This window comes from Chelonia mydas, chromosome 17 (genome assembly GCF_015237465.2).
Source record: "Chelonia mydas isolate rCheMyd1 chromosome 17, rCheMyd1.pri.v2, whole genome shotgun sequence".
Lineage (NCBI taxonomy): Eukaryota > Metazoa > Chordata > Testudines > Cheloniidae > Chelonia > Chelonia mydas.
In genome coordinates, this window is record NC_051257.2 from 18446316 (window position 1) to 18473380 (window position 27065).

Consider the following 27065-nt stretch of genomic DNA (forward strand, 5'->3'; position numbering starts at 1 on the left):
TTCAGGGTTCCTCTTCCTACAGTCCTGATTTATAAGCCTTAAGAGTTCTGATTTAGTTATTTTGGTACTGGACACCTGTTGGGAACTTTTCCATGTGCGTGCCAGATAAGCTCTTAGGAAATTCACTTTTCAGTTTTTTAATTTGCCTTTAGGCTTTGGCCTGATTCTTCAGAAATGCTGAGCACTCATCATCCCATTTGAAGTTAATGGAAACTGCATATGCTCAGCACTGTGAAAATCAGGCACTTGATAACTATTACTCCAAATGTAACATTTGCTTTCCATTGTAAAGTAACTGTTCAAAATGTGCTCTGCAAACCATTTGTGCAGATGACCAACTTTTTGTGAGTCGATGTTGCGTGTATGTAATTGTGTTCTAAAATGGCTACATGCATCTTTAAAATAGCAGTGTTTTTAAAAAAAATATTTTGCTGTTTTAAAATTCTTTTGATCTCTGAGTGTCTGAGTAGTTCAGGCCTCTGAATGTGAGTTCATGCTACCATGTCCAAAGAGGGACCCATGGCAAGGTTTTCCACCTTCTTAAGGTGAACCAGTAATTTTGGCCTGCTGTAGATGCAGATTGAAGTTTCTTAAGTTACCCCCCTTTGTTCTGGAGTACCAGTTTTCTCTTATATCCAGCTCCACCTCCTGGAAAATACCTGTTCACTTGAACACATTCATCCTGGGACTGGGAACAGTGTGGTGTATGTATGTAAGAGGCATCCAGGACCATCCATCTCCACATCATTTCCTAACTTGTTAAAAACATGGGATTATAGCACCAGAAGTAGTCTTTTTACTTAACATTGTGGTTGTATTAGAATGGGATTTCTCTAAAGTTTATTTTGTAAAAATGTCTCTAAATACTGCTTTAATATATATGTGTATGTCATGAGTGTGCTTGGCATGAGTGCACTGTGTTTCTTGAAGCTGACAAGTTTTGCCAGCCTAAGGACAAGAATTGACGTTCTTTAGAAGCCAAATGACATGGAAGAGAAGCCATTGATAATTTATAGATCCCTTTCAAAATTAAAATTTATATTGATGTCATTTTAAAAATGAAATGCTTTCAATGTTCTAAGTGCATTAGGCACATTAAGGGAAAAAGTGCACCTTTCTTGTAAGGATATTAAATACTTTAGGAGTAGGGAAGGGCCATGTGGTGGGCCTATTCAACTTTAAATGCTCACATGAATCTGTTGGATTGTCAGAGTTGTACTGGAAATCTCTCAAACATGTTATCTTTTTGCATCTGATCAGGCTTGAAGTATATTGGTATGAGCCTTTGTGCTATTTTTGTTCTTGAATTCATTGTTGGAACCTGAAAATGGAGAGGTGCCTGGAAAAATGAAATATTTTGGGACATGGATGGAAAATATTAAGCATTCACATAAACGTTTTCACATCTGAAAAAAATTGTTACAGGTTTACTGCTAGAAAAGGCAAAAGTTTTAAAATTATTAGATTTAAGGGTGGATGTTGGTAACTCTGAAAAGAGCAAGCTGGTTTTCAGAAAGGGCGTGGATACACAGACCAGATCTTCACTTTACGAAACATAATAGAACAAGGCATAGAATGGCAATTGCAACTCTACATAAATTTCATAGACTTTAAGAAGGCTTTTGATAGCATTCACAGTGAGTTCAGTTTTGAAGTCAAAACAGGAGTACATCGGGGTGTGTCATGTCTGCAATCCTCTTCAACATTGCCATTGACTGGGTAATGCAGCGTACAACAGAAGACCTGCCAAGAGGCATGAAATGGACACCCTTCCCACCCCTTGAAGACCAAGACTTCGCAGATGATCTCTCTCTCCTATCACATACCCAACACCATATACAAGAAAAAAACAACTTGACTCAACGCATTCAGCCAGCAAATTGGACTGAAAATCAACCGCAATAAGACAGATATCATGACCTTTAATACTGCCTCACCTTCACCAGTACAGATAGAGGATGATGATCTCACCAATGTAGAAACATTCACTACTTGGGCAGCACCGTCAGCCAGGACAGTGGAACAAGCCAGGACATCCGGAACAAAATCAAAAAAGCCAGGAACACCTTCAGGATCTTAAATACAGTCTGGAAATCATCAAAATACAACACCAAAACCAAGATTTATCAGAGCTGCGTACTTTCAACATTACTTTATAGTGCAGAATACTGGGGAATGAGAAAATATGACATGTCCAAACTGTCTGCATTCCATACAGCCTGCCTCAGAAAAATCCTCCATATCTTTTGGCCCAGATCAATCTCAAGCCAAGATGTATTCACAGTGCAGCCAAGGGGATATAAGCACTGTCATTGCCAGAAGGCATTGGAGGTGGATTGGCCATGTGCTTTGGATGGAAACTGATTCCATCACCAGAGTAGCAATAAGCTGGACACTTGAAGGCAAGCAAAAACGAGGCCGCCAGAAAACAACATGGTGAAGAGCTGTGGAAGCAGAGTTGAAAAACCTGGGGCACATCTGAGGAACCACTGAAAGACTTCCCAGAAACAGACAGGAGTGGAGGAGCTTCATTACTGCCCTAAATGCTAGAGGCATAATGGGAACATCATGATGATATTGGTAACTCCTCAAGTCCACCCAAAAACCAAACTGTGACTCTTGACTCTTTTATTCTTCTCAGTTGGATATCTTGCCCCTGTTGAAGTCAATGGAGTCCAAGATTTCATCATAAATTGCCTAGGGAGGTTGTGGAATCTCCATCATTGGGGATTTTTAAGAGCAGGTTGGACAAACACCTCTCAGGGATGGTCTACATAATACCTAGTCCTGCCTTGAGTGCAGGGGACTGGACTAGATGACCTCTTGAGGTCCCTTCCAGTTCTTTGATTCTGTGATTTGTTTGTCACCTTTCTTGTTAGTTTAATTAGTGTAAAATCAACAAGAGATGAAAATCAGTAGAGATGAAAGAAAAATAACTATGTAAACACAGAAATCCCTCACACACGTACACCAGGAAGTTAGAGACCAAGATACCATTGCCCTTTTGGACATCTCCTATGCTATCTTGTTGTTGTCTGGCAAGTAGGTATTTCTAAAGTACCTAAGTATTGTATCTAAAATAGCTAAGAGAAGGAGAAAGCTGTTCATTATTCTTGATTTGAAGTAGTCTTCAGAAAGTACCTATTAATCGAGTTTCTTAACTTGATTGTCTCCTACCCACATGAAAAGAGCTAGTCCTCATTAGTTAGTGTAAATAGAATGATTTATAATGCAATACTAGTTTACATAAAAACATGAGCAGTAACTTTGAGGAAATTAATTCCTGATGAGTACTTATCACTATCACAACATAAAGTATCTGTATTTTAACCAGACATAAAAAGGTACTTAAAGGTGTGTGTAGGTGTGTGTGGGGGGAATGTGTCTTTTTTTTTTTTTTTTTTAATATGAATATGGGTAACACCTCTTTGTGTTTGTTTTTTTTGCCTTCCATGCTTGGTTCTTTTAACAACTCCTTTTTGATCTAACTCCATAGCAAGTAACTCATCTTGAACAATTACACAGATAAAAATCCTTGAGGAAACAGTGAGGAAGCTGTTTATTGGGAAATTACTCGCTACCTGGCTTCAACCAGGCTAAGAACAGTTTACTCTTCTCAAAGCTAAACCTAGGATCTAAAGGAGGACACTAAACATTAGAAGAAACTGAGGCTGAGAAAAGAGAGGGGATTGAGTGAGGGCCGGAGATTGCCCAGGAAGTATCCGCAAGAGCTGACAGGCTGGCAAGGAGATGCTCAGAGACAGGGCGCATATCCTGCAAGCGCAACTGTTCTTTCAGCGAGCACTGGGTGTTAGCTGGGCTGAGGGAAGTTTACAAAAACTGTCAAGGAAAGATTAAGGTGCCAATAAGCCCCATCCGTATAGGCTTTTTATTGTTTCTACCCTTTGTTTTATGTGCTTTGTACCTTTGGGGGAATGAATAAATAATACTTTGTTTTGAAGATGCTGTTTTTGAATTGCTTTGATCAACTCACTGGTCACACAGGTCTTTGGAGTGAAAGGACTTCCAGGTGCCCAGTGTAGTTGGGCCTGTTGCATTAACACGACTGGGAAATGGGGATTGCAGCCCAAAATTCCAGTGTGTGTGGTTGGCACCATGTTGTTTCACTCATAGCAAGATGCACTGGTGCACTCTAGAGCAGGGGTGGGCAGCCTGCGGGCCACACGTGGCCCATCAGGGTAATCTGCTGGTGGGTCGCCAGGCAGTTTGCTTACATTTGCACAGCCACCACAGGAACGACGAACCGCAAGCACTGGGAGCTGCGGGCGGCTGTGCAAATATAAACAAACTGTCTGGCAGCCCGTCAGCGGATTACCCTGACAGACTGTGCCTGGTTCGTCGTTCCCGGCCAATGGGAGCTGCGGGAAGCAGTGCGGGCTGCAGGGATGTGCTGACTGCTGCTTCCCGCAGCTCGCGTTGGCCAGGAACAGTGAACCGTGGCCACTGGGAGCTGCAGGCAGCTGTGCAAATGTAAACAAACTGTCTGGTGGCCCGCCAGCGGATTACCCCGAATGGCTGCGTGTGGCCTGCAGGCCACAGGTTGCCCACCACTGCTCCAGAGGGACTAAAAGGGACTCTGTTTGCTACTGTGACAATGTGTTTTTTCCTTAGGCATTACTTTTCCCCACATTCTGGACTATTCAAAAAGCATGTTGTCTGTAATTGAACTATATTTTCTCTTTTCAGATAGTAGCTGCCACATGTTTATGCTTCTCTTGTTTGATAATGTCATTGAAACATATTTCCACACTTCTTATAGATGTAATGTCTTCAAGAACAGCACTGAAAATGTTATTTCAGATATTCTAAAATGTTGAGATCTGCATCTTAAACAGCATTGTCTGCTTTGATGAATAGCTGCACAGCTGAATTATTTCAATCACTCTTGTATGTGAAGGACTGTTCAAATTCTAGAATAGCTGTTGAAGATGTTTGATGGAATCTGTTCAGGTGATTCTTTTATTGTGATGGTGTCAAGGAGAAAACTTCTATAGATAACCCATGCTGACATGGTTTCAGGGAGAGGTGAAACTCTGTGGGGATGGAGTCAAATAGCTTAAGTTTCACAAACATCACAAAGCACTAAAAGCATGGTCTACACTTGAATGGTGTACAAGTATAACTGTGTCAGTTAGTGATGTGCATTTTTTACTGATATCATTATACTAATACAAGGCCTAGTTTGGATGCAGTTATACTGAGATAAAGGTGCCTTATGGGAATATGGCAATAGCTGTGCTGGCGTAATGCACCTTTATTCCAATATAACTGTGTACACGCTAGGGAGGTTGTACCACGTTAACTATATAAGTATCATTAGAGTAGTACAACTTTCCATTGTAGGCAAGGCCTTAGGTGATGAGTCTTCTAACAAGCTATCTGTGTGCTGATCGCATAGGTGTTTTGCAAACGTATCTCTATGTAATGGCAAAAAATATAAAAAAGGTTTTATTGTATTAAGGTAGAATATACTCAGACCTTTTAATATTTAACAAAGTGCATAGGTCACATGAGTTAACTGCCAAGTTACATATTATATGGTATCTTAAAAGGAAACATGTATTACCACTGTATGTTGCCTAAAAATATAAGATATAAATACCCTGAATAGAATTAAGAATTCCTTTTTGTTTATATAGAAATTTTAAGATCCCAGTTCATTGCTTTATCCCCTGTAGTTATTTACATCTGGCAAAGTGGATGTAAAGTGCTACCAAGTCAGAATTATCCACTGAAGCATACTAGGGGTAATATTTCACACCACCTTGTGCCATATGTAGGAATTTACACCCATGCAAGTTAAGTGTAAGGCAGGGGAGAATCAGGCCCTATGTTTACAGTTGCTTAAAACTTGAGATTTTCTTGCTTTTCTGCAATCCGACTTTTGAGGTGAAATGCAAAGATTAATTTGGAGGGGAAAAAAGGAGTGAAGAAGCTACTCAAATGCCAGACTAATTTCTGTAGTGCTTATCATTTTCATAGTGGAATGCAGGTGAGTCTGAGCATTGTTTGGAATCATGGAGTAGTAGATTATCTGATTGGTTGAAAGAAAGTTGGCAATGTTGTTCCAGAAAGTATTGTAAACCATTAGTTGGCTATGGACAAATATAGAAGTAAAATTACTTTTTGGTCGTATGCTTGCCAACATTCTACTGACCAAGAAATCTGAAATTTGTGAAGTTTATCTGGTGTCACCTAGAACCACAATGGATCTTGAATTGTGTATCATTGTCAAGTTGTATGAAGTAGCATTCCCATGAGTATACTTTAAAATATCCGTCCACTCATGTAGATCTAATGTGGATACAATTTGATTTTTCCTATCTTTTCATGTATGAGTGCTTTACAAAAGTGATCATAGCCCCTAGAGCCTGGTGTATCCAATATCCATCTTAATTTTCTAGTAGAAGATAATCCTTTCCAGACCAATTGGCAAACTACTTAATTACAGCTTTGTTAGCCTATTAGAGGCATTTTTAAATATTAAAAAAAGGTAATCAACTCACGTTCTTTTTTATCTGATCAGAGAAGATGAAAGTCCAAACTCAGTTTTTTGTTGTTGTTGAACAAACTAGTTTACCTTTCTTCTCTTACGATTTCACTATGAAAAAATACCAGTAAAGAGAGCACAGTAAACAGTTAATGGGAGTATAAATCATAAAAGAAGTCTATCTGCTCTTAATTGTTTATGATGAAATATACATTGGAATGCTAGTGTTCAACTTTGTGATTGCCCACATGAGAGAGTGCTTAGCATCTTTATCATTGTTTGGTTCTTTGTTGTCCAATGGCAGTCATCGGGATTTATCCAACATTAGTTAGTTCAGAAATGTTAGGGAGATATAGTCCAAGATATAAGCTTTTAGGAAAATTTTATACGTAACTTTGGGTCTGAGAAATACTCTCACAAATATCGGGATTTTGATAGATAACCCTTTTTGGGTGGAAAGGGGGTGGGGGAAGAAGAATGTTTTGATACCAATTTATATCAGTCATGCTGTATCAGCAGCCAGTGTAAGTAATATCTGTTCTCAACTCGAGCCTTCTCTTTTAACTTTTGCCATCTCTTCACTTTAGAGGAAGAAATTTAGCAGTGTACAAATCAAATTTTACACCTCTAATACTATACATTTTAGGCTTTTATATTTGGGTATTTTATCACCTTGTTGGACTGGAAATAGGGGACAAAGTTAATAGTTAATCAGCCCAGACACTAAAAACTGTCATATACTGAAGCTGGAAGGTTATGGTAAAATATCTTTATATGCTACAGTTTGCCACATATTCTTACCAAGGATTGAAAACCATCTCATGGTCACTAAGGCAATTACCTATTATGTTGTTTTGTATCATCAATAGGTTGGTTGTGAATCTTGCTTTATGGTGTATAAATGCTTATCCATTGTGGTATTTAGGAAAAAGTAACCAGATTTCTCAGAGTTCCAAAGTGAAGTTTTTTGGTCCTGGCTCATTCTCTTCAGTTAACTTTTATGCTTCCAGATTCTGTTTCTCCTTGCATAAATAGATACAGTTTGTAAATAATAAAGCTATATAACAATACGTTCCTCGGTGAAAGTTGTGAGGTTTAATAGATTTATAAATTTTATTTGAGATACTCAGATGAAAGCCGCTATACCGAATACCAAAGTGCTATTATTTATTTTTTCCCAAAAGATAAACAGTAATTACGTATCCATGTGTGCAGCCTTATACTTTTATATAATAGATCCAAATGCCTGTTTGTAATCATCAGTGTTACTGAGAAACCATACTGAAGCCACATAACTCTCACATAGGAATTCCTTTATCTCTTTTCTTTTTGGGGGCAGTGGAAAAAATATAGCTAATCTCATAAAAACTATAGTTTTCTTTTGCTATGTGTAATAATCCTATCTCTTTCCAGTTAACCTGACAAGATTAGGATCCTTCTCTCCCTGTTGTCCACATCTCCTATAATTTATTACCATTGGGTATCCCTGTGATTGGAATTTCATAACTTCTTTCAGTAATAGCTATGTGCATTTTGAAATCCAAAGGCAAAGTTAAAGTTCAGTTTAAGATAGAATCATAGAATATCAGGGTTGGAAGGGACCTCAGGAGGTCATCTTGTCCAACCCCCTGCTCAAAGCAGGACCGATTCCCAACTAAATCATCCCAGCCAGGGCTTTGTCAAGCCTGACCTTAAAAACCTCAAAGGAAGGTGATTCCACCATCTCCCTAGGTAACGCATTCCAGTGCTTTACCACGCTCCTAGTGAAAAAGCTTTTCCTAATATCCAACCTAAATCTCCCCCACTGCAACATGAGACCATTACTCCTTGTTCTGTCATCTGGTATCACTGAGAACAGTCGAGATCCATCCTCTTTGGAACCCCCTTTCAGGTAGTTGAAAGCAGCTATCAGATCCCGCCTCATCCTTCTCTTCTGCAGACTAAACAATCCCGGTTCCCTTAGCCTCTCCTCATAAGTCATGTGTTCCAGTCCCCTAATCATTTTTGTTGCCCTCTGCTGAACGCTTTCCAGTTTTTCCACATCCTTCTTGTAGTGTAGGGCCCAAAACTGGACACAGTACTCCAGATGAGGCCTCACGAATGTCGAATAGAGGGGAATGATCTGGTCCCTCGATTTGCTGGCAATGCCCCTATTTATACATCCCAAAATGCCATTGGCCTTCTTGGCAACAAGGGCACACTGTTGACTCCTATCCAGCTTCTTGTCCACTGTAACCCCTAGGTCCTTTTCTGCAGAACTGCTGCCTAGCCATTCGGTCCCTAGTCTGTAGCGGTGCATTGGATTCTTCCGTCCTAAATGCAGGACTCTGTACTTGTTCTTGTTGAACCTCATCAGATTCCTTTTGGCCCAATCCTCTAACTTGTCTAAGTCCCTCTGTATCCTTCCCTATCCTTCAGCGTATCTACCACTCCTCCCAGTTTAGTGTCATCTGCAAACTTGCTGAGGGTGCAATCCATGCCATCCTCCAGATCATTAATTAAGATATTGAACAAAACTGGCCCGAGGACCGACCCTTGGGGCACTCCACTTGATACCGGCTGCCAACTAGACATAGAGCCATTGATCAGTACCCATTGAGCCCGACAATCTAGCCAACTTTCTGTCCACTTTATAGTCCATTTATCCAGCCCATACTTCTTTAACTTGCTGGCAAGAACACTGTGGGAGACAGTGTCAAAAACTTTGCTAAAGTCAAGGAACAACACGTCCACTGCTTTCCCCTCATCCACAGAGCCAGTTATCTTGTCATAGAAGCCAATTAGATTAGTCAGGCATGACTTGCCCTTGGTGAATCCATGCTGACTGTTCCTGATCACTTTCGTCTCCTCTGAGTGTTTCAGATTTGATTCCTCGAGGACCTGCTCCATGATTTTTTCCAGGGACTGAGGTGCGGCTGACTGGCTTGTAGTTCCCCGGATCCTCCTCCTTCCCTTTTTTAAAGATGGGCACTACATTAGCCTTTTTCCAATTGTCCAGGACCTCCCCCGATCACCATGCATTTTCAAAGATAACGGCCAGTGGCTCTGCAATCACATCCACCAATTCCTTTAGCACTCTCAGATGCAGCGCATCCGGCCCCATGGGCTTGTGCTCGTCTAGCTTTTCTAAATAGTCCCGAACCACTTCTTTCTCCACAGAGGGCTGGTCACCTCCTCCCCATGCTGTGCTGCCCAGTGCAGCAGTCTGGGAGCTGACCTTGTTCGTGAAGACAGAGGCAAAGAAAGCATTGAGTACATTAGCTTTTTCCACATTCTCTGTCACTATGTTGCCTGCCTCATTCAGTAAGGGGCCCACACTTTCCTTGACTTTCTTCTTGTTGCTAACATACCTGAAGAAACTCTTCTTGTTACTCTTAACATCTCCTGCTAGCTGCAACTCCAAGTGTGATTTGGCCTTCCTGATTTTACTCCTGCATGCCCGAGCAATATTTTTATACTCCTCCCTGGTAATTTTTTCAATCTTCCACTTCTTCGAAGCTTCTTTTTTGTGTTCGAGATCAGCAAGGATTTCACTGTTAAGCCAAGCTGGTCGCCTGCCATATTTACTGTTCTTTCTACACATCGAGAGAGTTTGTTCCTGTAACCTCAATAAGGATTCTTTAAGATAGCATTGGGGTGCCTCTGATAGACCTATTATGATGAGAGAGAGAGACTGCCAGGAGAGGTAGAAATATACAGAAGATAACTGAAACTTAAAGCAACTATCCCTTCAGCCCATTAAGACAAAGAATCTTTAAATTCCTTTACACTGGCAGTCAAAGCCAAGTATCCAGTTACAAGAACTTGAGGCAAATACCTTTAGCGTGCATCTGGTTAACTTGTTTTTGAAGCAGTCATATTGACCACTGAAGGAATATCACAATTTCCAGTTTGAAATAGGCCAGGTGAATCACTGGGCTGAAGAATAGAATGTGGTTTCTTGCTTCCAATCTAAAGGAGCCTGCATTAATTGTACTAAGCAGTTTTTCAGAAACAGAGTGTAACAGTTATCAAGCATTGGATTAGTGGCTGTATTAACCAGTCATTATGGAATTTCACATGAAACAAAATTGCCAGAGTACAGTTCAAGTACCATTCTGGATAATATGAAGAATTGCTGCCAGAAATGACTGAAGACGATGAACAAATAGTTCATCAGCCAAATCTGTTACCTAGGAGCTATGAGATATCTTAGCACGACACCAGTTTAGGGATGTTTTACTTGTAGTGGATTTTCTGTCTTGCAAATCTTCTAAACGAGAACATAACATCTTTAATTATGTAAGAGGTATAGAATAACTAAAGTAGACTGAGAGAATAGGAAGACTCTCAGTGATACAGTGAAGGACAAAACACATTGTTAAAGCAGGTAATGAATTTGCTCTAAAGTAGCTAACATATAGCATCAGAATTATTTCTCTTCTAATGAAAAGAAATTATTTCAAAATTGTTTTATAAACAATTGATTTATAAAACAACAACAAATCCCAAAGCTTGTACAAAGCAAGAGGAGAGAGTGAGTGTCGTAGCCAGTCTAAGGGTATGTCTACACTGTCAGAATCACATCACCGGAGGTTACAGCGCTGCTCAGAGAGCGCTAAAAGGAAACTGCTGTTGTGTGTTCACACTGTCAGCTGGCTGCGCAATAGCGTGTTCATGCTTGCGGCACTTGCAGCGGTATTCGGAGCAGGGCGCTCTGGGTAGCTATCCCACAGAGCATCTCTTCCTCTTCTGCCACTAAGAGTTGTGGGAAAGTGGAGGTGGTCACAGGGCATCCTGGGTCCTGTCCCAGTGCCCCGTGGTGCATTGCTTCACATCTCAGGAATGAGCACTGAGTGGTGGGATCATGTCGTCATGCACGTCTGGGATGACGAGCAATGGCTGCAGAACTTTTGGATGAGGAAAGCCATATTCATGGGACTGTGTGGTGAGCTCATCCCAGCCCTGCCGTGCAAGGACACGAGAATTAGAGCTGCCTTGTCATTGGAGACGCATGTGGAAATTGCACTGTAGAAGCTGGCTACTTCAGACTGCTATTGATCGGTTGCTAACCACTTTGGAGTGGGAAAGTCCACCGTTGGACTCATGTTGATGAAAGTGTGCAGGGCCATTAATTGTATCCTGCTCCAAAAGTCTGTGACTCTGGACAATGTGTGAGACATTGTGGATGGCTTTGTACAAATGGGCTTCCCTAACTGCGGAGGGGTGATAGATGGCACACACATTCCAATTCTAGCACCAGACCACCTAGCCACCGAGTACATTAATTGGAAGGGGTATTTCTCAGTGGTTCTCCAGGTGCTTGTGGATCACCGTGGATGTTTCACAGACATTAATGCAGCCTGGTCCAGAAAGGTGCATGACGCACGCATCTTTCGAAACACTGGCCTGTTCAGGAAGCTGCAAGCAGAGACTTTCTTCCTGGACCAGAAGACCCGTAGGGGAAGTTGAAATGCCCATTGTGATCCTGGGAGACCCTGCCAATACCGTAATGATGTGGCTTATGAAGCCATACACGGGAGCACCTTGACAGCAGCAAGGAGTGGTTCAACAACAGGCTGAGTAAGTGCAGAATGACTGGTGAGTGTGCGTGGATTTGAGGAGCTCCCTTATAGAGCCATGCTATCTTGAGCTTCGTGGTACCTGAGATCTCTCATATTGTTTGTTTGAAGCACTTCACTCTAGGGAGTCAGTTTTTTCTCCACTTCGTATTTGCTCTTAGGTGCCCATAGCGATGCATACTCAGCTAGATATTCTTTTCTGCGCTGTATATTAGAAATGTGACTGTATCGGGGTGTAACAATAGGTAAAAATAAAACAGGTATGAAAAGCGATAGATATTGAATTGCAACACAGAATGTGTATGGATTCATCTGAGGCCCTGGACATTGTAGGAATTCCTTGATAAGTCCATGTGCAGAATGCTGGTCCCCAAGTGGTCAGAGTTAAGGGCACTGTGTTGGTCTATTTGAATTTACTGCTGATTCCACTTTCTTTTACTGCTTTGTATGATAACTTGAATGACATACTGTGGTGTTTGATTTTTTTTTTTAAAGTAAGCAGTAGGGGTCCTATTCCTCTGTTTAAGAGTTGCAGCACATTGGAAATGGGATACACATTTTATAATACATGTTTTCCACAACAGGAGTTTTTTGGTTAAATCACAATATATTGCTGATTTTTCTCTGAGGAGCCGAAAGCATTTAAATAGCTTCATTTCCAGTTAAGTATACCTTTATTTAAGTCAAGTAACTGTATATATAATTTTTACAATAATGGATCATAAAGAATAGGAAAATACATTTCAGATGAGTGGTTGACAGCTTTATATCCATTTTAGCTGTATGGTGGATCAAGGATGTTTGCCATGAAGATAGGAATAAGGTAAGAAGTCTGAAGCTTAGGTTAAAATGATTGTAGATAACTTGATCTGTACTTGCTATATATGGTCATACAAGAAAAGTCTGCACAAATCCTCAAGACATTTATGGACTTCTCTGATTCATCTGTCAGAGCCAACAGCTTCAGCCAAGAGATAGGGAATTTGTTAAACTGCATTAAGTTCCTGAATAGCTGCAGCCCATAGGAGCAACTGCTTATTGCGTGTGCTCACAAGGAAAGGGGGGAGGGGGAAATACAGTGCATTATGAAGGCCTTGTAGTTGGTAACAGTTTCAGAGAATTTGGATGCCAATAGAATTCCCCAGAAAACACAAGTAATTTATTTTGCCATTGTCAAAACAGTGACTTTCTAAGTGATCAGTCTCCTATACAAAACAGAATTTTTGTAACAATAAAACTGTTTTTTCTTTAAGTGCAATTTGTTACCTCTCCCTTCTATGTTAGTAAAAGAGCAGCCAGTACTCATGCTGTTGATATATTCATACACAAGTATGTCTCATTTTAATCTTATTTAGTGCATTGTGATTCACTGCTATGCTTGAATGCTTTCAATGATAGGGAAAAAAGTGAGCACAGAGACAGTAAAATGTTTGGGTTTTTTTCTTTACTTCAATCCAGTTGGTTTCTTTTCCTGGTCTGTCTCTTTCTCCTACAATGTATTAGAACAGTTCACAGTTCAGTCTTATAAATTTGGGAATTAGTCCCAGTGGAGACTACATATTACAGTTGTGAGAAGGTGCTGCTGTTAGAAACTTCTTAGAGTTGAATTAATGAAATACACTTTGTTTGGTGGGGCAAAGAGTATTGAATAACTGTTGTATTGAGTTTGCTCTGACTCCTCCTTAATTGATTCCTTTATATCTATTGTACCAGTTGCCAACAGAGCATACGCACTATGGGCCTGAGCCTGTTTCCATTGATTTTGGTGGTCACACTTTAGATTTTTCTGGCAAAAATTCTAATTATAAAATAGAAGAACACCCTCACAAGTTAATCAATTGCTAGAACAACATCAGAAGATCTATACTGTATTTGTGATTTAGGTCAACAGAAAGATAAAAATTCAGCTCATCAAACTTTGGGCTCGTATTAGTGGGTGCACTGACTAAGGCAGCATTTCTCAAATGCGGCCATCGGGCCTTTCTTGCAGCCGTAGTCTCGTGGGCTGTGACAGGGAGCAGGGAAAAGTAGCTCTCCCTCCTCCTCCCTGTTGCTCCTGGATGCACCGCCTTGGTGTTGGTTGCTGGAGCCATCAGCAGGGATTGGGCTCTGCCCCCCTCTGGAGTCACCTGGGGCACAATGCTGGAGGAGCAGGCAGCCAGCGAGTTCCCCACTTTTCCTGGAGCGGCGGGGCTCAGGCTTTGGGCTTTAGCCCGGGGTGGCGGGGCGGCAGGCTCTGGACACGGGGCTTGGGGCTTCAGGCTCCAGCCCCAGGCTCTGGCGGCAGGCCCCAGGCTCCAGCCACACGGCTTCGGCCTGGGTCCCATCCTCCAGCTGTGAGGCTTCGGGCTCTTGCAGCAGAGCTTCGGGCTCCAGCCCCCCTCACCCCCATCTCCCCATACCTTCCCTCCAGGCTTAATTTGTCCCCAGGCTTGCCAGGGCTGAGTAGGTCTGCTGCGAAAAGTGATACTTGTATGAATGTAAATATCACTTTTTCCAACAGACTTACTAACTAGCAACAAATAAATTACAATGATTTGGACATGTGTGTGTGCATATTTATTTGGCTTTCCTAAAGCTAATTAAGCATTTTAGGAAAAAGTGTGAGAACGGCCACCAGCATTCTGAGGCCACCAGATTTTGTCCTGAGAACCCCTGGACTAAGGTAACATTAGATTAATTTGTGTATTGACTTTTGATGTACGAGTCTTTTTATTGGTTTGTCACCTTCTTGGAAATCTTGTGGTACTAGCTTGACTGCATTTAAATGGTAATTGCTCTTAAGCATATGGGAAACTGTAATGTGTTACAGTGGATAGACTTGCTTCACTAACCTATTACAATGAGACACTTTGTAGTGAAATCTGGGTGCCTCTTTTAATGTTAAAGTACCATTTTTAATGTTGAAGTTCCCTTTACTAACCTCAGACCTTGCCAGAGTCCACTATACTGCTCTCTCCATTGAAATTAGTGAAGTTGAAACGCTGATCCCCTGAAAAATTTGACAGTTACTGCACATATGCACTACATACTTATTTAACAATCATTTAATCTGTTCTATCAAATATAATTTAATATGAAAATTTGTATTATAGCTATACCACATATTTCCTATTTTTTTAAAAATTAAATTGGGGTTTTTCCCATAGAGGAACCACTCTCCGTAAGCAAACAAATGGCTATAACCAAGGCTGGGAGGGATTGGGGGATGGGGAAGAATGGTTTGGAAGTATCAAGATGATGATGATTTAAAAAAAAATGTATTTATTTTCTCCTTCCTCTGAAGCATCAGGGATGGCCCTGGTTGGAGATGGGACATAGGATGGGGAGAGCCTGGGCTTTGAGTTGGCACCAAGCATATTCATTCTCTCTCTCTCTGGTGGTTGGCTGGCTGGTTCTTGCTCATATGCTGAGGGTCTAACTTAGTGGTTCTCAAACTTTTGTACTGGTGACCCCTTTCACATAGCAAGCCTCTGAGTGCGACCCCCCCCATTATAAATTAAAAACACTTTTTAGTACATTTAACACCATTATAAATGCAGGAGGCAAAGCGGGGTTTGGGGTGGAGGCTGACAGTTCACGACCCTCCATGTAACAACCTCGTGACCCCCTGAGGGGTCCCGGCCCCCATTTTGAGAACCCCTGGTCTAACTGATCACCATATATAGGGTTGTAAGGAATTTTCCCTTTGATCAAATTGGCAGTTTTTTCACCTTCCTCTGTCGTGTGTGGGTGGGGGTCACTTGCCAGGTTTATCTGGGCATATCTCAATCATTTCCCTGTCCTTGCAGGGGCTTCAGGCACCAGAGCACCTCAGTCCCCCCTATTCTCTGCATATGGCACATAATAGTCTAGTCTCCTATGTGCTGCAATACTTTGGTCTAATTCCAGTTGTTGGGTTTATTGTGCGGGTGCTGTTGGTGGCCTGTGCTATACAGGAGGTCAAGCGGTGGCTCCTTTTGGCCTTAGAATCAGTGTCACACAGTTCAAGATTTTTTTTATTGTGAAATTTGTAATAGCTCTTAAAATATTTAAAGAATTAATAGGAATATATTATTGGGACACGTAAAGTGTTTGTATGCCCAGTGCCTCATTCATAGCGATGGCACCATAACCTGTTTGTCCAGTTAGGTGTTCCTGCAGTACCACATTCTGACATGAACATTTTATGCAGAGATTCCTTAACAAATGGATTTAATATAGTTTGTTTGGACCATTCATTAGATAAATGCACGTATTCTCTGTTAACAATACATATGTGTAAAACATCCTAGTGCATTAACTTTTAAAACTGGTATATGGGTAAGTGTCAAATTTCCACAGATCATAACTTTATACAAATATGAAGCTATGTAAGGTTTTTGCTTTGAATACATTTTCTTTTAGTAATGCTATTCAGGATGCTAGGTGTGACAGTGGTTTTGTGATATAAACACCTCAATCAGTCCACGTGAATCTGTCTAAAATAGCAATAATGTTCAGACCTTTTCTCAATGTTTGAGATGTGTTCTAAGGAAAAATGCTTTGCACTTTTTGGTTAGTTATGCTGTTCTGACCCTGACCATTTCAGATCAAGATTCTGACTAGTATTATGTGAGGAAGGAACAAATACTGTGAGGACTCATGAACGTTTTAGCCAGTAAAGAGAGAATTAGACAACTTGGTTATTGGAGAGCCAGAATATGGCCCATTACAACCACACAAATGAGTAAATGGACCTATATTTAGACACATGGTTTGCGGAGGCGGGAGTTGACTCACATGTATTTGTTCACAGTCACTTAACATGACTTTGAAAAAATCTATCCATAGTCAGATCCAAGTATGGAAAAACCAAACAGTAGAATCTGCAACTTCCTCTGTCATCCTTGTGCACAAAAGTTCTCTGAAATATGCAAGTTGTGTGTATGGATCTTGGAGACTAAAAGTTGGCCCTTTTGTTTTAACATTAAAACAGTAAAATTGCCCTTCTGACAAATTAAAATGCTACTAAATTAGGACATTAACTTTACAGAAAATATTCAACTATACCAAATTGACATACAAACTTATTAATCTTTTAAGGTGATTTTTTTCATAGTTTTCTTGGCCAGCTATTTCTCTTTCATAAGAGAAACAATAGCTTCTCTTATGGCCAGAACTGCAGCCTGTTGAAATAAATGGAAAGTCTTCCACTGACGTAAGTGGGCTTTTGAACAGGCCTTCTCAGCACATCTACCTTCTACCTGAGTTTACAAGGAAGTCCAAATCCTTTGTCTACATTTCCTTTGTACCACATATCACAGGATTCTTCTTTTGCTGTGGGAGAGGAGGGAGGGGGAGACTGAGTGACAAATTAGGGAGCACTCTGATTCAAACACAAAACACCATTACTAGCAGGCAGAATACAGAAAATTGCAGGCAAAATTATTTTTCTGAACTGTCTCTTTATGTAGTAGACTTACTTTAAAAAAGAAAAGTGTAAGTCTGCCTTTAAACCAGGATTGACACTGATTTGTAGTCTCTTATGGTGGGCTGTTAAACCTAAATGCATTTTCTGCAAGATGAATGCATCAGGATCTGATTAGGCCCATTGTATATTCTTCTGTTTTTTGTTTTAAAAGCATGGTGATAATTACATTGTAAAAGTTCTAAATGCTGCACTGAACAGAGTTTTTTGTTATACAAGCTCTAATTCTGAATAATGAGTGAAGTATTTTGAACTTTCTCCTTCTGTAAGTAGGGTGGACAAAGTTTCAAAATGGAAAATTTGAGAACTGTAGCAGGTGAAGAAGGAAATAATACAGGAGGCCATGGTTTTGGTAAGGTGTCAGGGACATACTCACAAAAGGGCTTTGGCAACTGAGTGGGGAGATCTCATGGGGATAAAGAAAGCAAGGGTAGCAATATTTGACAGACTAAGTTGGGAGTAGTCGTTTGGTTGCACATATTTGCACCTCATCTGTCTTCAGTTTCATTAGCTCAGTTATGCACCTTCAGATAGCCAGAATCTGCAGGTGTTAATGAAAACTGGGAGAAAATGCCCTTTTTAAAAATCCAACAGGGATAATGGGACAAGATCTGAAAATTAGGATGTTCCTGGTTTTCTGGGAAGCATGGTTGTCCTACCATTAGCATAAGAACGGCTCCCTTCAAGGCATCTCAAGACCCTGTACTATTGACTAATTTTACACTTTGCCTCAAACTGCCAAAAATGCAGCTTTGTATTTATGATCACAGATTATACCTTCTATTAGACCTGTTAGGGTTTCTGAAAGAATGTTGATTGTTAGACATGATGTGTAACTCTGTTGACCTTGGATATGTACATAAAATTATTCCCGTTACAAGGTTTCTATCTGTGGAGCCATATATTCAGTGTCACTTGTCACCTTCTGCAGGTAGTTTAGTGCCACGATAATTAGCAATAAAGCAAGACAAAGTATTTGCAAGGGAAAACCCCTGTTAGCACAAGATTTAATCCATAGGTTTTAAAATCGATTCAGTTGTTTGAAAATATGTCCAACTTTCCCATTCAGTGGTGATCTGTTCTTTCTCACTGAGCTTTGGGAAAATAAAAATGTAACAGATAAGGTTAACAACAAGTGAGGAGATGGAAAAAGCAACTTTATTGTAATTTTTAAAATGAACTTCATAAGAAAATAATTCTCATCTTTAACGTTGAAGAAAATAAAATTATCAGGCTACAGATTTTAGCCCCTTGTAAAGATTGTCATTTGATATTTTCAGTAGTTTCTTCTTTGTTTTGTTTTGTTGGCAACAACAGTTCAAAGTTTCATAATTGTTTCTGTTCATGTCATTTTTGTCCAATGTTAACTGTCTGTGTTATAAGTGACCGTAAGGTTTTTAGCATGTTTCTAAAATGTGTAGCTGGCTAAATTGACCTGTAAAGTGATATAAAAAAATTGCTTTGACATAAGTGGATACCACGGTGCTTCTGTTGCACAGTTCATGCTGTAAACAATTTTGAAGGTAATCAATAAGTGTTTGCACATTGCTGCATAGGTACAGAAGAAAAAGAAATAAAAAGCTTACAAGTTTTTAAATTGGAAGAAATTATAAGATCCTTCAAAGTCTGACTCTCCTGAGTAGTTCCATTGAAGTCAATGGGCCAGATCACACATGCCCGTGGTAAATAAAACAAAAGAGAAAAACAAATACTGGAGGTGGTTTCAGCAGGAAATCTCTGCAAAGATCTCCTTACAGAGATTTCCCTCATGTTTTTCTGCTGGGAGGGGTGCAAGGTCTGCTTCTCTCCCCCATATCTACTGATTAGAGGGGAGGGATAGCTCAGTGGTTTGAGCATTGGCCTGCTAAACGGAGGGTTGTGAGTTCAATCCTTGAGGGGGCTATTTAGGGATCTGGGGAAAAAATTGGGGATTGGTCCTGCTTTGAGCAGGGGGTTGGGCTAGATGACCTCCTGAGGTCCCTTCCAACCCTGATATTCTATGATTCTATGATTAGACCGTTGAGTCTGCCCAGAAACTCTGCAGAATCACGGGCAATCCACACAGAGGCCCCATAACCTGCTTGAGCGCTCCTTTGCAGGGTTTGATGAAAATGGGCATGATGCTACTAAGAAAGCTGAACCTCCCTTCTAGAGACTTGATCTTTTCCTCCACCTTCTTCTAGGGTTACTCACATAACTAAAGCTTTGCAGGATTAGGACCAAGATGACTGAACATCCATCTTTTTCAAAGAAACCTTTTATGTTTAATAATATCGGAACTCGGAGTGAGAATTCTGCCTACTGCATAGAAGATTCTATGGTGGGGTACAACATTCTAATTTCTTTGTTTTGGGGATAGTTCATACTTTTAAACTGGAATCCCCAGTAAATCAGCCTTTTCACAAATAGAATATTCTTTCATTTCACTGCTGGTGGACCCATACTCTGAAAAAATAGGTCAAGAACAGTAATCTAATTCTTCTGCTAATAAATAATTAAAGCTAATGGAATTTTCACGAGATATGTGAACTGAAATCTTTTTGAAAGAAGTGTGGTGTACATTCTGCTACTGTAAATCAAGATTATTTATTTATCAGTATGATAGGTAGAAACTTACCTATAAAATGTAATTTTAAATGATTTTTTTGTACAGAGGAGAAGCTGGAGTGTTAATGTGTTCTCATCTGTTAAAATGACCAAAAGTATCATATTAAATTGATAGCAACATGAATCATTCTCTAATGATTAGATACCAAGTAAAGGTTTTAGCAGCCTTAAGCAACAAGAAGCTTTACATCTCATTAAATCATACCATAAATTGAGCAACAGAATTGTTTGATCATATGACTTTTAACGTGCCTTATTTTAGGAAATAAATACCTTGTCTCAGCTCCTCTGCAATATCTGCTTGTGTATGCAACTAGCGTTTCAATTTGAAGGGCTAAACTGATTCCAGTGAAGTTTATTACACAAAAAAAGGCGTAGATGTTTCCATTAATTTTTTTTTTCAAAATTGTTTACCTGTGAGGGGGAAGGTATACTGGCTTTGTATTCATTCACAGAAGACTTATCTGTGGGCACAACTGGAAACAAGTAATAAAATACTGTAATCTCTGCCTATGTGTTATTTATGGTTATGAGTCAAACTTCAGATGACCACCATTTAGTAGTTAATTTTGCCTCTAACTGGGTGAAGCATATACGCATGCCAGATATTTGTAAGGTGGCCAGCGGAACTCTAACTAGAAGCGACAGCATTCAGATTTAACTTGTCAATTTCCATGTTGCCTGTAAACTTTGAGATACAGTTTGGGGCCTTAAAGCATGTAAGCAACGCACCTCCAAAGTTGAGCGTGACTTTCCTCATCAAATGCTTTGTGCTTGGTTACTGGGTTATTTTTTTAGCTGTATGCAAATATAAAATAGAGTTTCAATCATATATTGAGATAATAGATGTGTGGCCCAAGCGTGGGCAATTCTCCCCTGGGAAATATTTTCCCATTCTAAAGAAATAAACAGTATGCTGTATACAAATACTTTTTGGCTAGAAGAGAGGTTTGCTACTGGCTGTCCCCTTTTTTAAGTGGTAATGTGGATTGAGCTAACAAATACCTTCCCCCCCCCCCCCCCCCAAAGTATTCTACTTTTTGTTTTTAAGTCTCATCAGAAAGCATCTGGAGTCATAATTTTCAGCCTTACCAATTTTCAGTGTAGGGCCAGTTGTTAGTTCCTTATTACATGTAGCCTAACAAGGAAGGAAATGCAAAAGGGTAAGATGGCAGAAAAGCCTTAGCATCTTCTTGTGATGAGCCAGCTCCAAAATAGAATGTGACAGCTGAACTAATGATGTCACTGATGCTGATACAACTGGGCTGCTTCTCATTATGATTTCTCCGCCAGATACTCTGACATTCACCAGCCAACATGCACCTAGAATAGATAATCTAGAGGACAGATCATAGAAAATGTGGCACCATAGGTAACGGGTGGAACACTTTCCCTGCTCTAGTGGTTGTGTCCCCCCGTCCCGTCCCCCCCCCCCCGGTCTGCCCTCCTCAAATGGATACAGTACTTTTGTGGATGATAAAGCTGTACAGGTCAAGACAATGTTGTAAAACCACTTTATCAAACCAGGGTCACGGCTTTTGTTGTGGCATTTTAGAGATGAGCTTTTTGGACGTAAATGAGATCAAGTAGTCTAAGGGCCTGTTTACACTACCTTGTCATTCACAGGTGCTTAAAGTCCTCCTCCCCCATCCCCCCAAAAACAAAAGTTTTGCCGTGGCAAGTGGCAGTGTAAATGGCTTGTTGTTGGCAGGAGCGCTGTCCTGTTGACAGCGTGAACCCCGTTTGTAGGGGGTGGAAGTATTTTGTCAGCAGAAGTGCCAACAAACAGCAATTACACTGTCTGACTTTTAGCGACAAAGCTGTGTAGTGTAGACAAAGCCTAAGAGAAAGCAAAAGGTCCTGTGTAGCTTCAGAGATAAGGTAAATTAAAAGTGCAGTGTTGCTAGCCTAATCCTGAGTTGATATATCTGCATACACCAGTGCAATATATGAAGATGGTAATAGATAAATAATACAATCTGGATATCAAAAAGACAAATTTGGTGTCCAATTTTGTATCCTAGGTTTACTGTTGCTTCATTGTCTGAAGGGTTATTTTTAATGCCAATGAAAAAGGAGTTAAAAAAATTATTGGGATTCAGATTTCATTGTGTAGCTCTTTTATCAAAATGTAAAACTGGTTGTTTCTTCTTACTTTAAAGAGAAGAGATACCATATTGGCCTTCAATGTTGTACAGATTTGATCTTGATAGCGCTACAACATACTAATTCATACCTTTTTGGGGTGCTGAGTTCGTCTCTGATAGAGGAGCTTTCTGAAAAAGGCAGTGTCCTGATAAATCATCCACAGAGAGAGCACATTTAGATGGCAAGGAAAAATATGCTTCTAATTTGATCGTATAGGAGCACTTGAGTATAGTCTTTGATGCATTTGGGTTGACAAATTATCATTTGTTCTAATGTTCAGTTGAATGTACCCTTTCTAGCTGTAGTGTTGAATCACAGTGATATGCTACAGAGCTGTGTGTGAGGGCTGGATTTGGTTGCAGCTCCTATTTTGATCACAGCCCAGACAATAAAGGCCACTACATTTTAAAAGGATAATAAATCATATGGTGTCCTTGCTAACCAACATTACAGGTTCCTATGGGTCAGAATTGAGCGTCCTTATTTTTGTCCAGTTTAGGGCAGAGAAGGTAGAATTATATCTGACATTAGTATAATATTTGGAGCCATAGTGTGGTAAGTAATTTCTCAAACTGCCAAAAATAAATCTAGCAGGAGTGATTTAGCTGGTGACTTGGGGCAAACGTAGTTCTGACTACTTTTGTGGTTTTATTTTTACTTCCTCTCTTTTGTGAGATGTCTGAAGTTTTAATGCAAGTTAGCCTAGTAAGCACTTATAAAACTACTAGACCAAACTAAAACAATTTGCAAAAATAACGAGCAGGTGAAAATGCATAGTCATTTCTTCTGGTGTGTGATACTCAGTTCAGTTTACTTACCATTCCTTTCAAAGGTGCACTTATTTTGGGTGTTTTTAAAATACTGGAGCAGAATATAAGATTTTTTTTTTTGGTCATTCTTCTCAAAGTTTATTGTTACATGAAAGGAGATAAGATGAAGAGTGTTAAGTGCCAAACCTTTATTGCCCTTAGCTACCATTCCAAGGTATCAAAGCCTCTTACATGTTTCAATTGCCTGTATTAAGTGATCACCACTCCAGCAAACCCAAAGACTGACTATAATTGGTCCCCAACTCAATAGCACCCTCTAATAGAGGATTGGCTGAATCACTTTGAATGTCAGAGCCCATAAAGGGAATGTCGTATACACTCATAGGATGCATCTACCCCAGGAAATTTTGTAAACATAGTTTTACTAATGGTGGAAGCTGTAGAATAAACGTAGCACAAGTATTTCTGCCACCATGTCATGTAATCCTGCTTGTTAGTATTTTGCTTACTTGGAGGATGTTAAATGTTTTAAATGTTAAATTCTGATGTTAGAACTTGGAGGTGGGTGAATGGAGAGCCATGTTTCAAGTTGTAAATATATTTGACTGTAGGCTTAGAAATTGCAATCTGTTTAACTGGAATTTTAAACAGTTACTCAAATTTCACAGGTCATTTTTAAAATGACTCAATGGTCAAATTCAGAATTGGTGTAACAAGCACAATTTTCCCGATACTATTAGAGTTACACCAGGGTTTCATTTGGACCTTATGCTATACTTTGAGATGAAGCTTTTTGCTCCTTAAAATAGAAGCTTTGTTAGCCTGAAGTATTTATCAGTGCTTTGATACTTTAAATTCTGACCTATTTAAATGTCTGCTGTTTTTGTGTTGTGATGTAATAAATCATTCAGGCTGTTTGGGGAGGCACAGCGTTCCCTCCCTGGCCCTCCATACTGTTTCGCAATCCTGATGTGGCCCTCGGGCCAAAAAGTTTGCCCACCCCTGCCCTACCAGCAAGTTTCACAGGTTGACTGTGTGTTGTGTGAAGAAATACTTCCTTGTGTTTGTTTTAAACCTTCTGCCTTTTAATTTGATTGGGTGACCTCTGGTTCTTGTGTTATGTGAAGGAGTAAACACTTCCTTCCTTACTTTCTCCACGCCATTCATGATTTTATAGACTTACCATATCCCCACCCCCTTATTCACCTCTTTTCGAAACTAAAGAGTCCCAATCTTTTTAATCTCTCCTTGTATGGAAGTTGTTCCATGTCTGTAATCATTTTTGCAGCCCATCTCTGTATCTTTTCCAATTCCAATATATCTTTTTTGAAACGGGGTGACCAGAACTGCATGCAGTATTCAAGATGTGGGTATACTATGGATTTCTGTTGTGGCATTTTGATATTTTCTGTCTTATTACCTGTCTATTTCGTAATGGTTCCTAACATTGTTAGCTTTTTTGACTGCTGCTGCACATTGAGCAGATGTTTTCAGAGAACTATCCACAATTACTCCAAGATCTCTTTCTTGGGTGGTAACAGCTAATTTAGATCCCACCATTTTGTATGTATAGTTGGGATTATGCTTTCCATTGCGTATTACTTTGCATTTATCAACATTGAATTTCATCTGCCATTGTGTTTCCCGTTCACCCAGTTTCCTGAGTTACTTTTGTAACCTCTTCACAGTCCTCTTTGGACTGAACTATCGGTGGTCTAATCAGTGTTTTAGCTGGGTGCTAAAGAGAGTTTTATATGGCTACCATGGTATTCTTATCATGAGATGGATGTGTACTGTAAGGTGATAGTCATATGATACAGTGCAAAGCCATGCAATGAAATTGAAAGACTGTGTGATAAATTATACTTACAACATAGTTCTTCAACTAATCATTTGTCTTTGACACCTTCACCTGCATTCTGGGCACTAATTCATCCCAGTTTGGACTTCTGATATACAAACCCTCTGAAACAGCTTCAGAGAATTGGAATATGAAATGGCTTCAAACAACTGCCATTAAAAAAAAATTAATCTGCCAGAAAATTGTTTCCATTTCCTCCAAGAAATTACACTCATGTAAGAACCAGGATGGGCAAAATTAAGTTCAGGGTTCAAAGAAAAGGCTTTTTACCACTGGTAAGACAAAATTCCTGGCTTTCTATGAGGACCGAGTTTTCTAGAAGTCTCTAAGATATTGAACCTTGAAATTGTGCCATTTAAATTTGTTTTTAAAAATTTTTCAAAGTTTTTCTGACTTTGATATTCATTATAACTAGGGGACTCTGATTTTACAGATGGAAGGATACAAAAATTAGCCAATTTTTAGAAAGGTTGAAAAACAGCTTTTTGTATTAAAACATGTATGGCATGGTTGTATGAAGTGGTATAAAGTTTCAATGACACTTGTTTGGGATGATTTGTGCAGCTCATGGCTTTGCCAATCCATAAGTCATACCAATAAAATCTTAATGCAGCACCTCCCTGTTGTTGTGTGTAGTCTATATATTTTAGATATATTTACAAGTATATAAACTATACAAGTGCTGCATATGGTTCCACAGTTGACTTTTGCACTTCAAATAGGGATTTAACCACTTGAAGAATCTACAGAATATTCTCCCCAGTTACAGCACTTACTTTTTGGGCATAGAATGAATTTTCAGAATTTATAAGTACATCTGTTAATTAGAATTAAAATGAGTTTAAAAGAAGGTCCTTTAAGAAATTTAGTACTATCAGACCACTGTACTATGTTTTTGCCCAAATGATCTTGATGGTGAAGTAACAGACTTTTCAGATTTCCCATGTAGTATGTGTAGGTTACATCTGAAGCCTTTTTAATTTTTTTTTTTTTTTTTTTTTTTTTTTAAGGATTAATGGCCATTTGTTGCCATCATACTTCATAACTGAAAGACTCTTCTTTAGCAGAGGCTAATGAATAATGAATTCTCTGTAGAAGAACCACAAAGAATTCCCACTTTCAAAATTGCTACTATTTCTCTTTGTTCTCAAAGGCATTGGAATTACAGCAGCCCTTTACAAAAGTTCCCTCTTTCAATAGGGACGAAGCCAAACTGTCCTTGGTTAAGGTGGTGGCCCCTTAGGGTTGCCAACTCCGACTGAAGCTTTTCCGGGAGATTTTTACCCAAAATATCAACATGATGTAATGTCATTTTCTGAAAATATCCTATTAAAATCTCCTGGATTGCTTGCGATAGTCACCGGGAGATCAGTGCTGATTCTGGGAGGCTCCAGACCAATCCTGGATGGTTGGCAACTGTATGGCTCCTGATGGCCTTTCCTCCTTTTGAGTGTAACTCCCATTAATGCAAATTCACACATGTCAGAAGGAGACTTTGACTTAAATTCAGGGCTGTAGTTAGAATGCTTTTCAGGTGGACACACAAATTTACTTCAGATCACATTATTCACTTCACTGTTCCAATGGACTTATAAGACTAAAAGAGTTCACTGTCTGCCCAACATTACCACTGCCTTTAACCAGTTATCATCATTTGCAACAATCATAAGTGTGTACCAAACTGGAAACTATTAAATTGGAAACATGATCCTGTTCAGAATGAATTCTAGCTGACCTCTGATTAAACAAAAATTGCCATAAAATACAGTCAAGCTTCAAAATCAATATTCAAATCAGTATTCAAAAAATTAGAAAAAAAAAGGTTGACAATGTGCTGCTCCATTCTAAATATTTAATAATCCCTTTTCTTCTGATGAAAATTATTCTTTATATACTTTCTTTTTAAAAATGGCTGTTTCCTGATGGAATCCCTTTGCTTTTGTCTTGCAGGACCTGCGCAAACAGGTAGCTCCATTATTGAAGAGTTTCCAGGGGGAGGTAAGAGACTATGCTTTTGTTTATCTTGTCACTTCTGATTGCCTACGTTTACTTCAGTCTGGAGTGATGTAGCCATTCAATGGGGCTGTGTGGACCAAGAGCTCTGCTATAAGCATGGAGCAGTTTGCAGAAACAGGGTCCATGTGTGTTTGTGTTTATG

The 27065-nt window shown here is 39.7% G+C and overlaps 1 protein-coding gene across 13 annotated transcripts in view; it reads left to right on the top strand.

The window, feature by feature from the left end:
• The window catches only part of CUX1 (cut like homeobox 1), a 382370-nt gene that overhangs the window by 121569 nt on the left and 233736 nt on the right, over positions 1–27065 (top strand). For all 13 annotated transcript variants that reach the window (XM_037880470.2, XM_037880466.2, XM_037880469.2 and 10 more), the window contains one exon: positions 26858–26905. In XM_037880470.2, coding sequence (XP_037736398.1) covers positions 26858–26905 — 48 coding nt within the window. The remainder of the gene's footprint in view (positions 1–26857; positions 26906–27065) is intronic.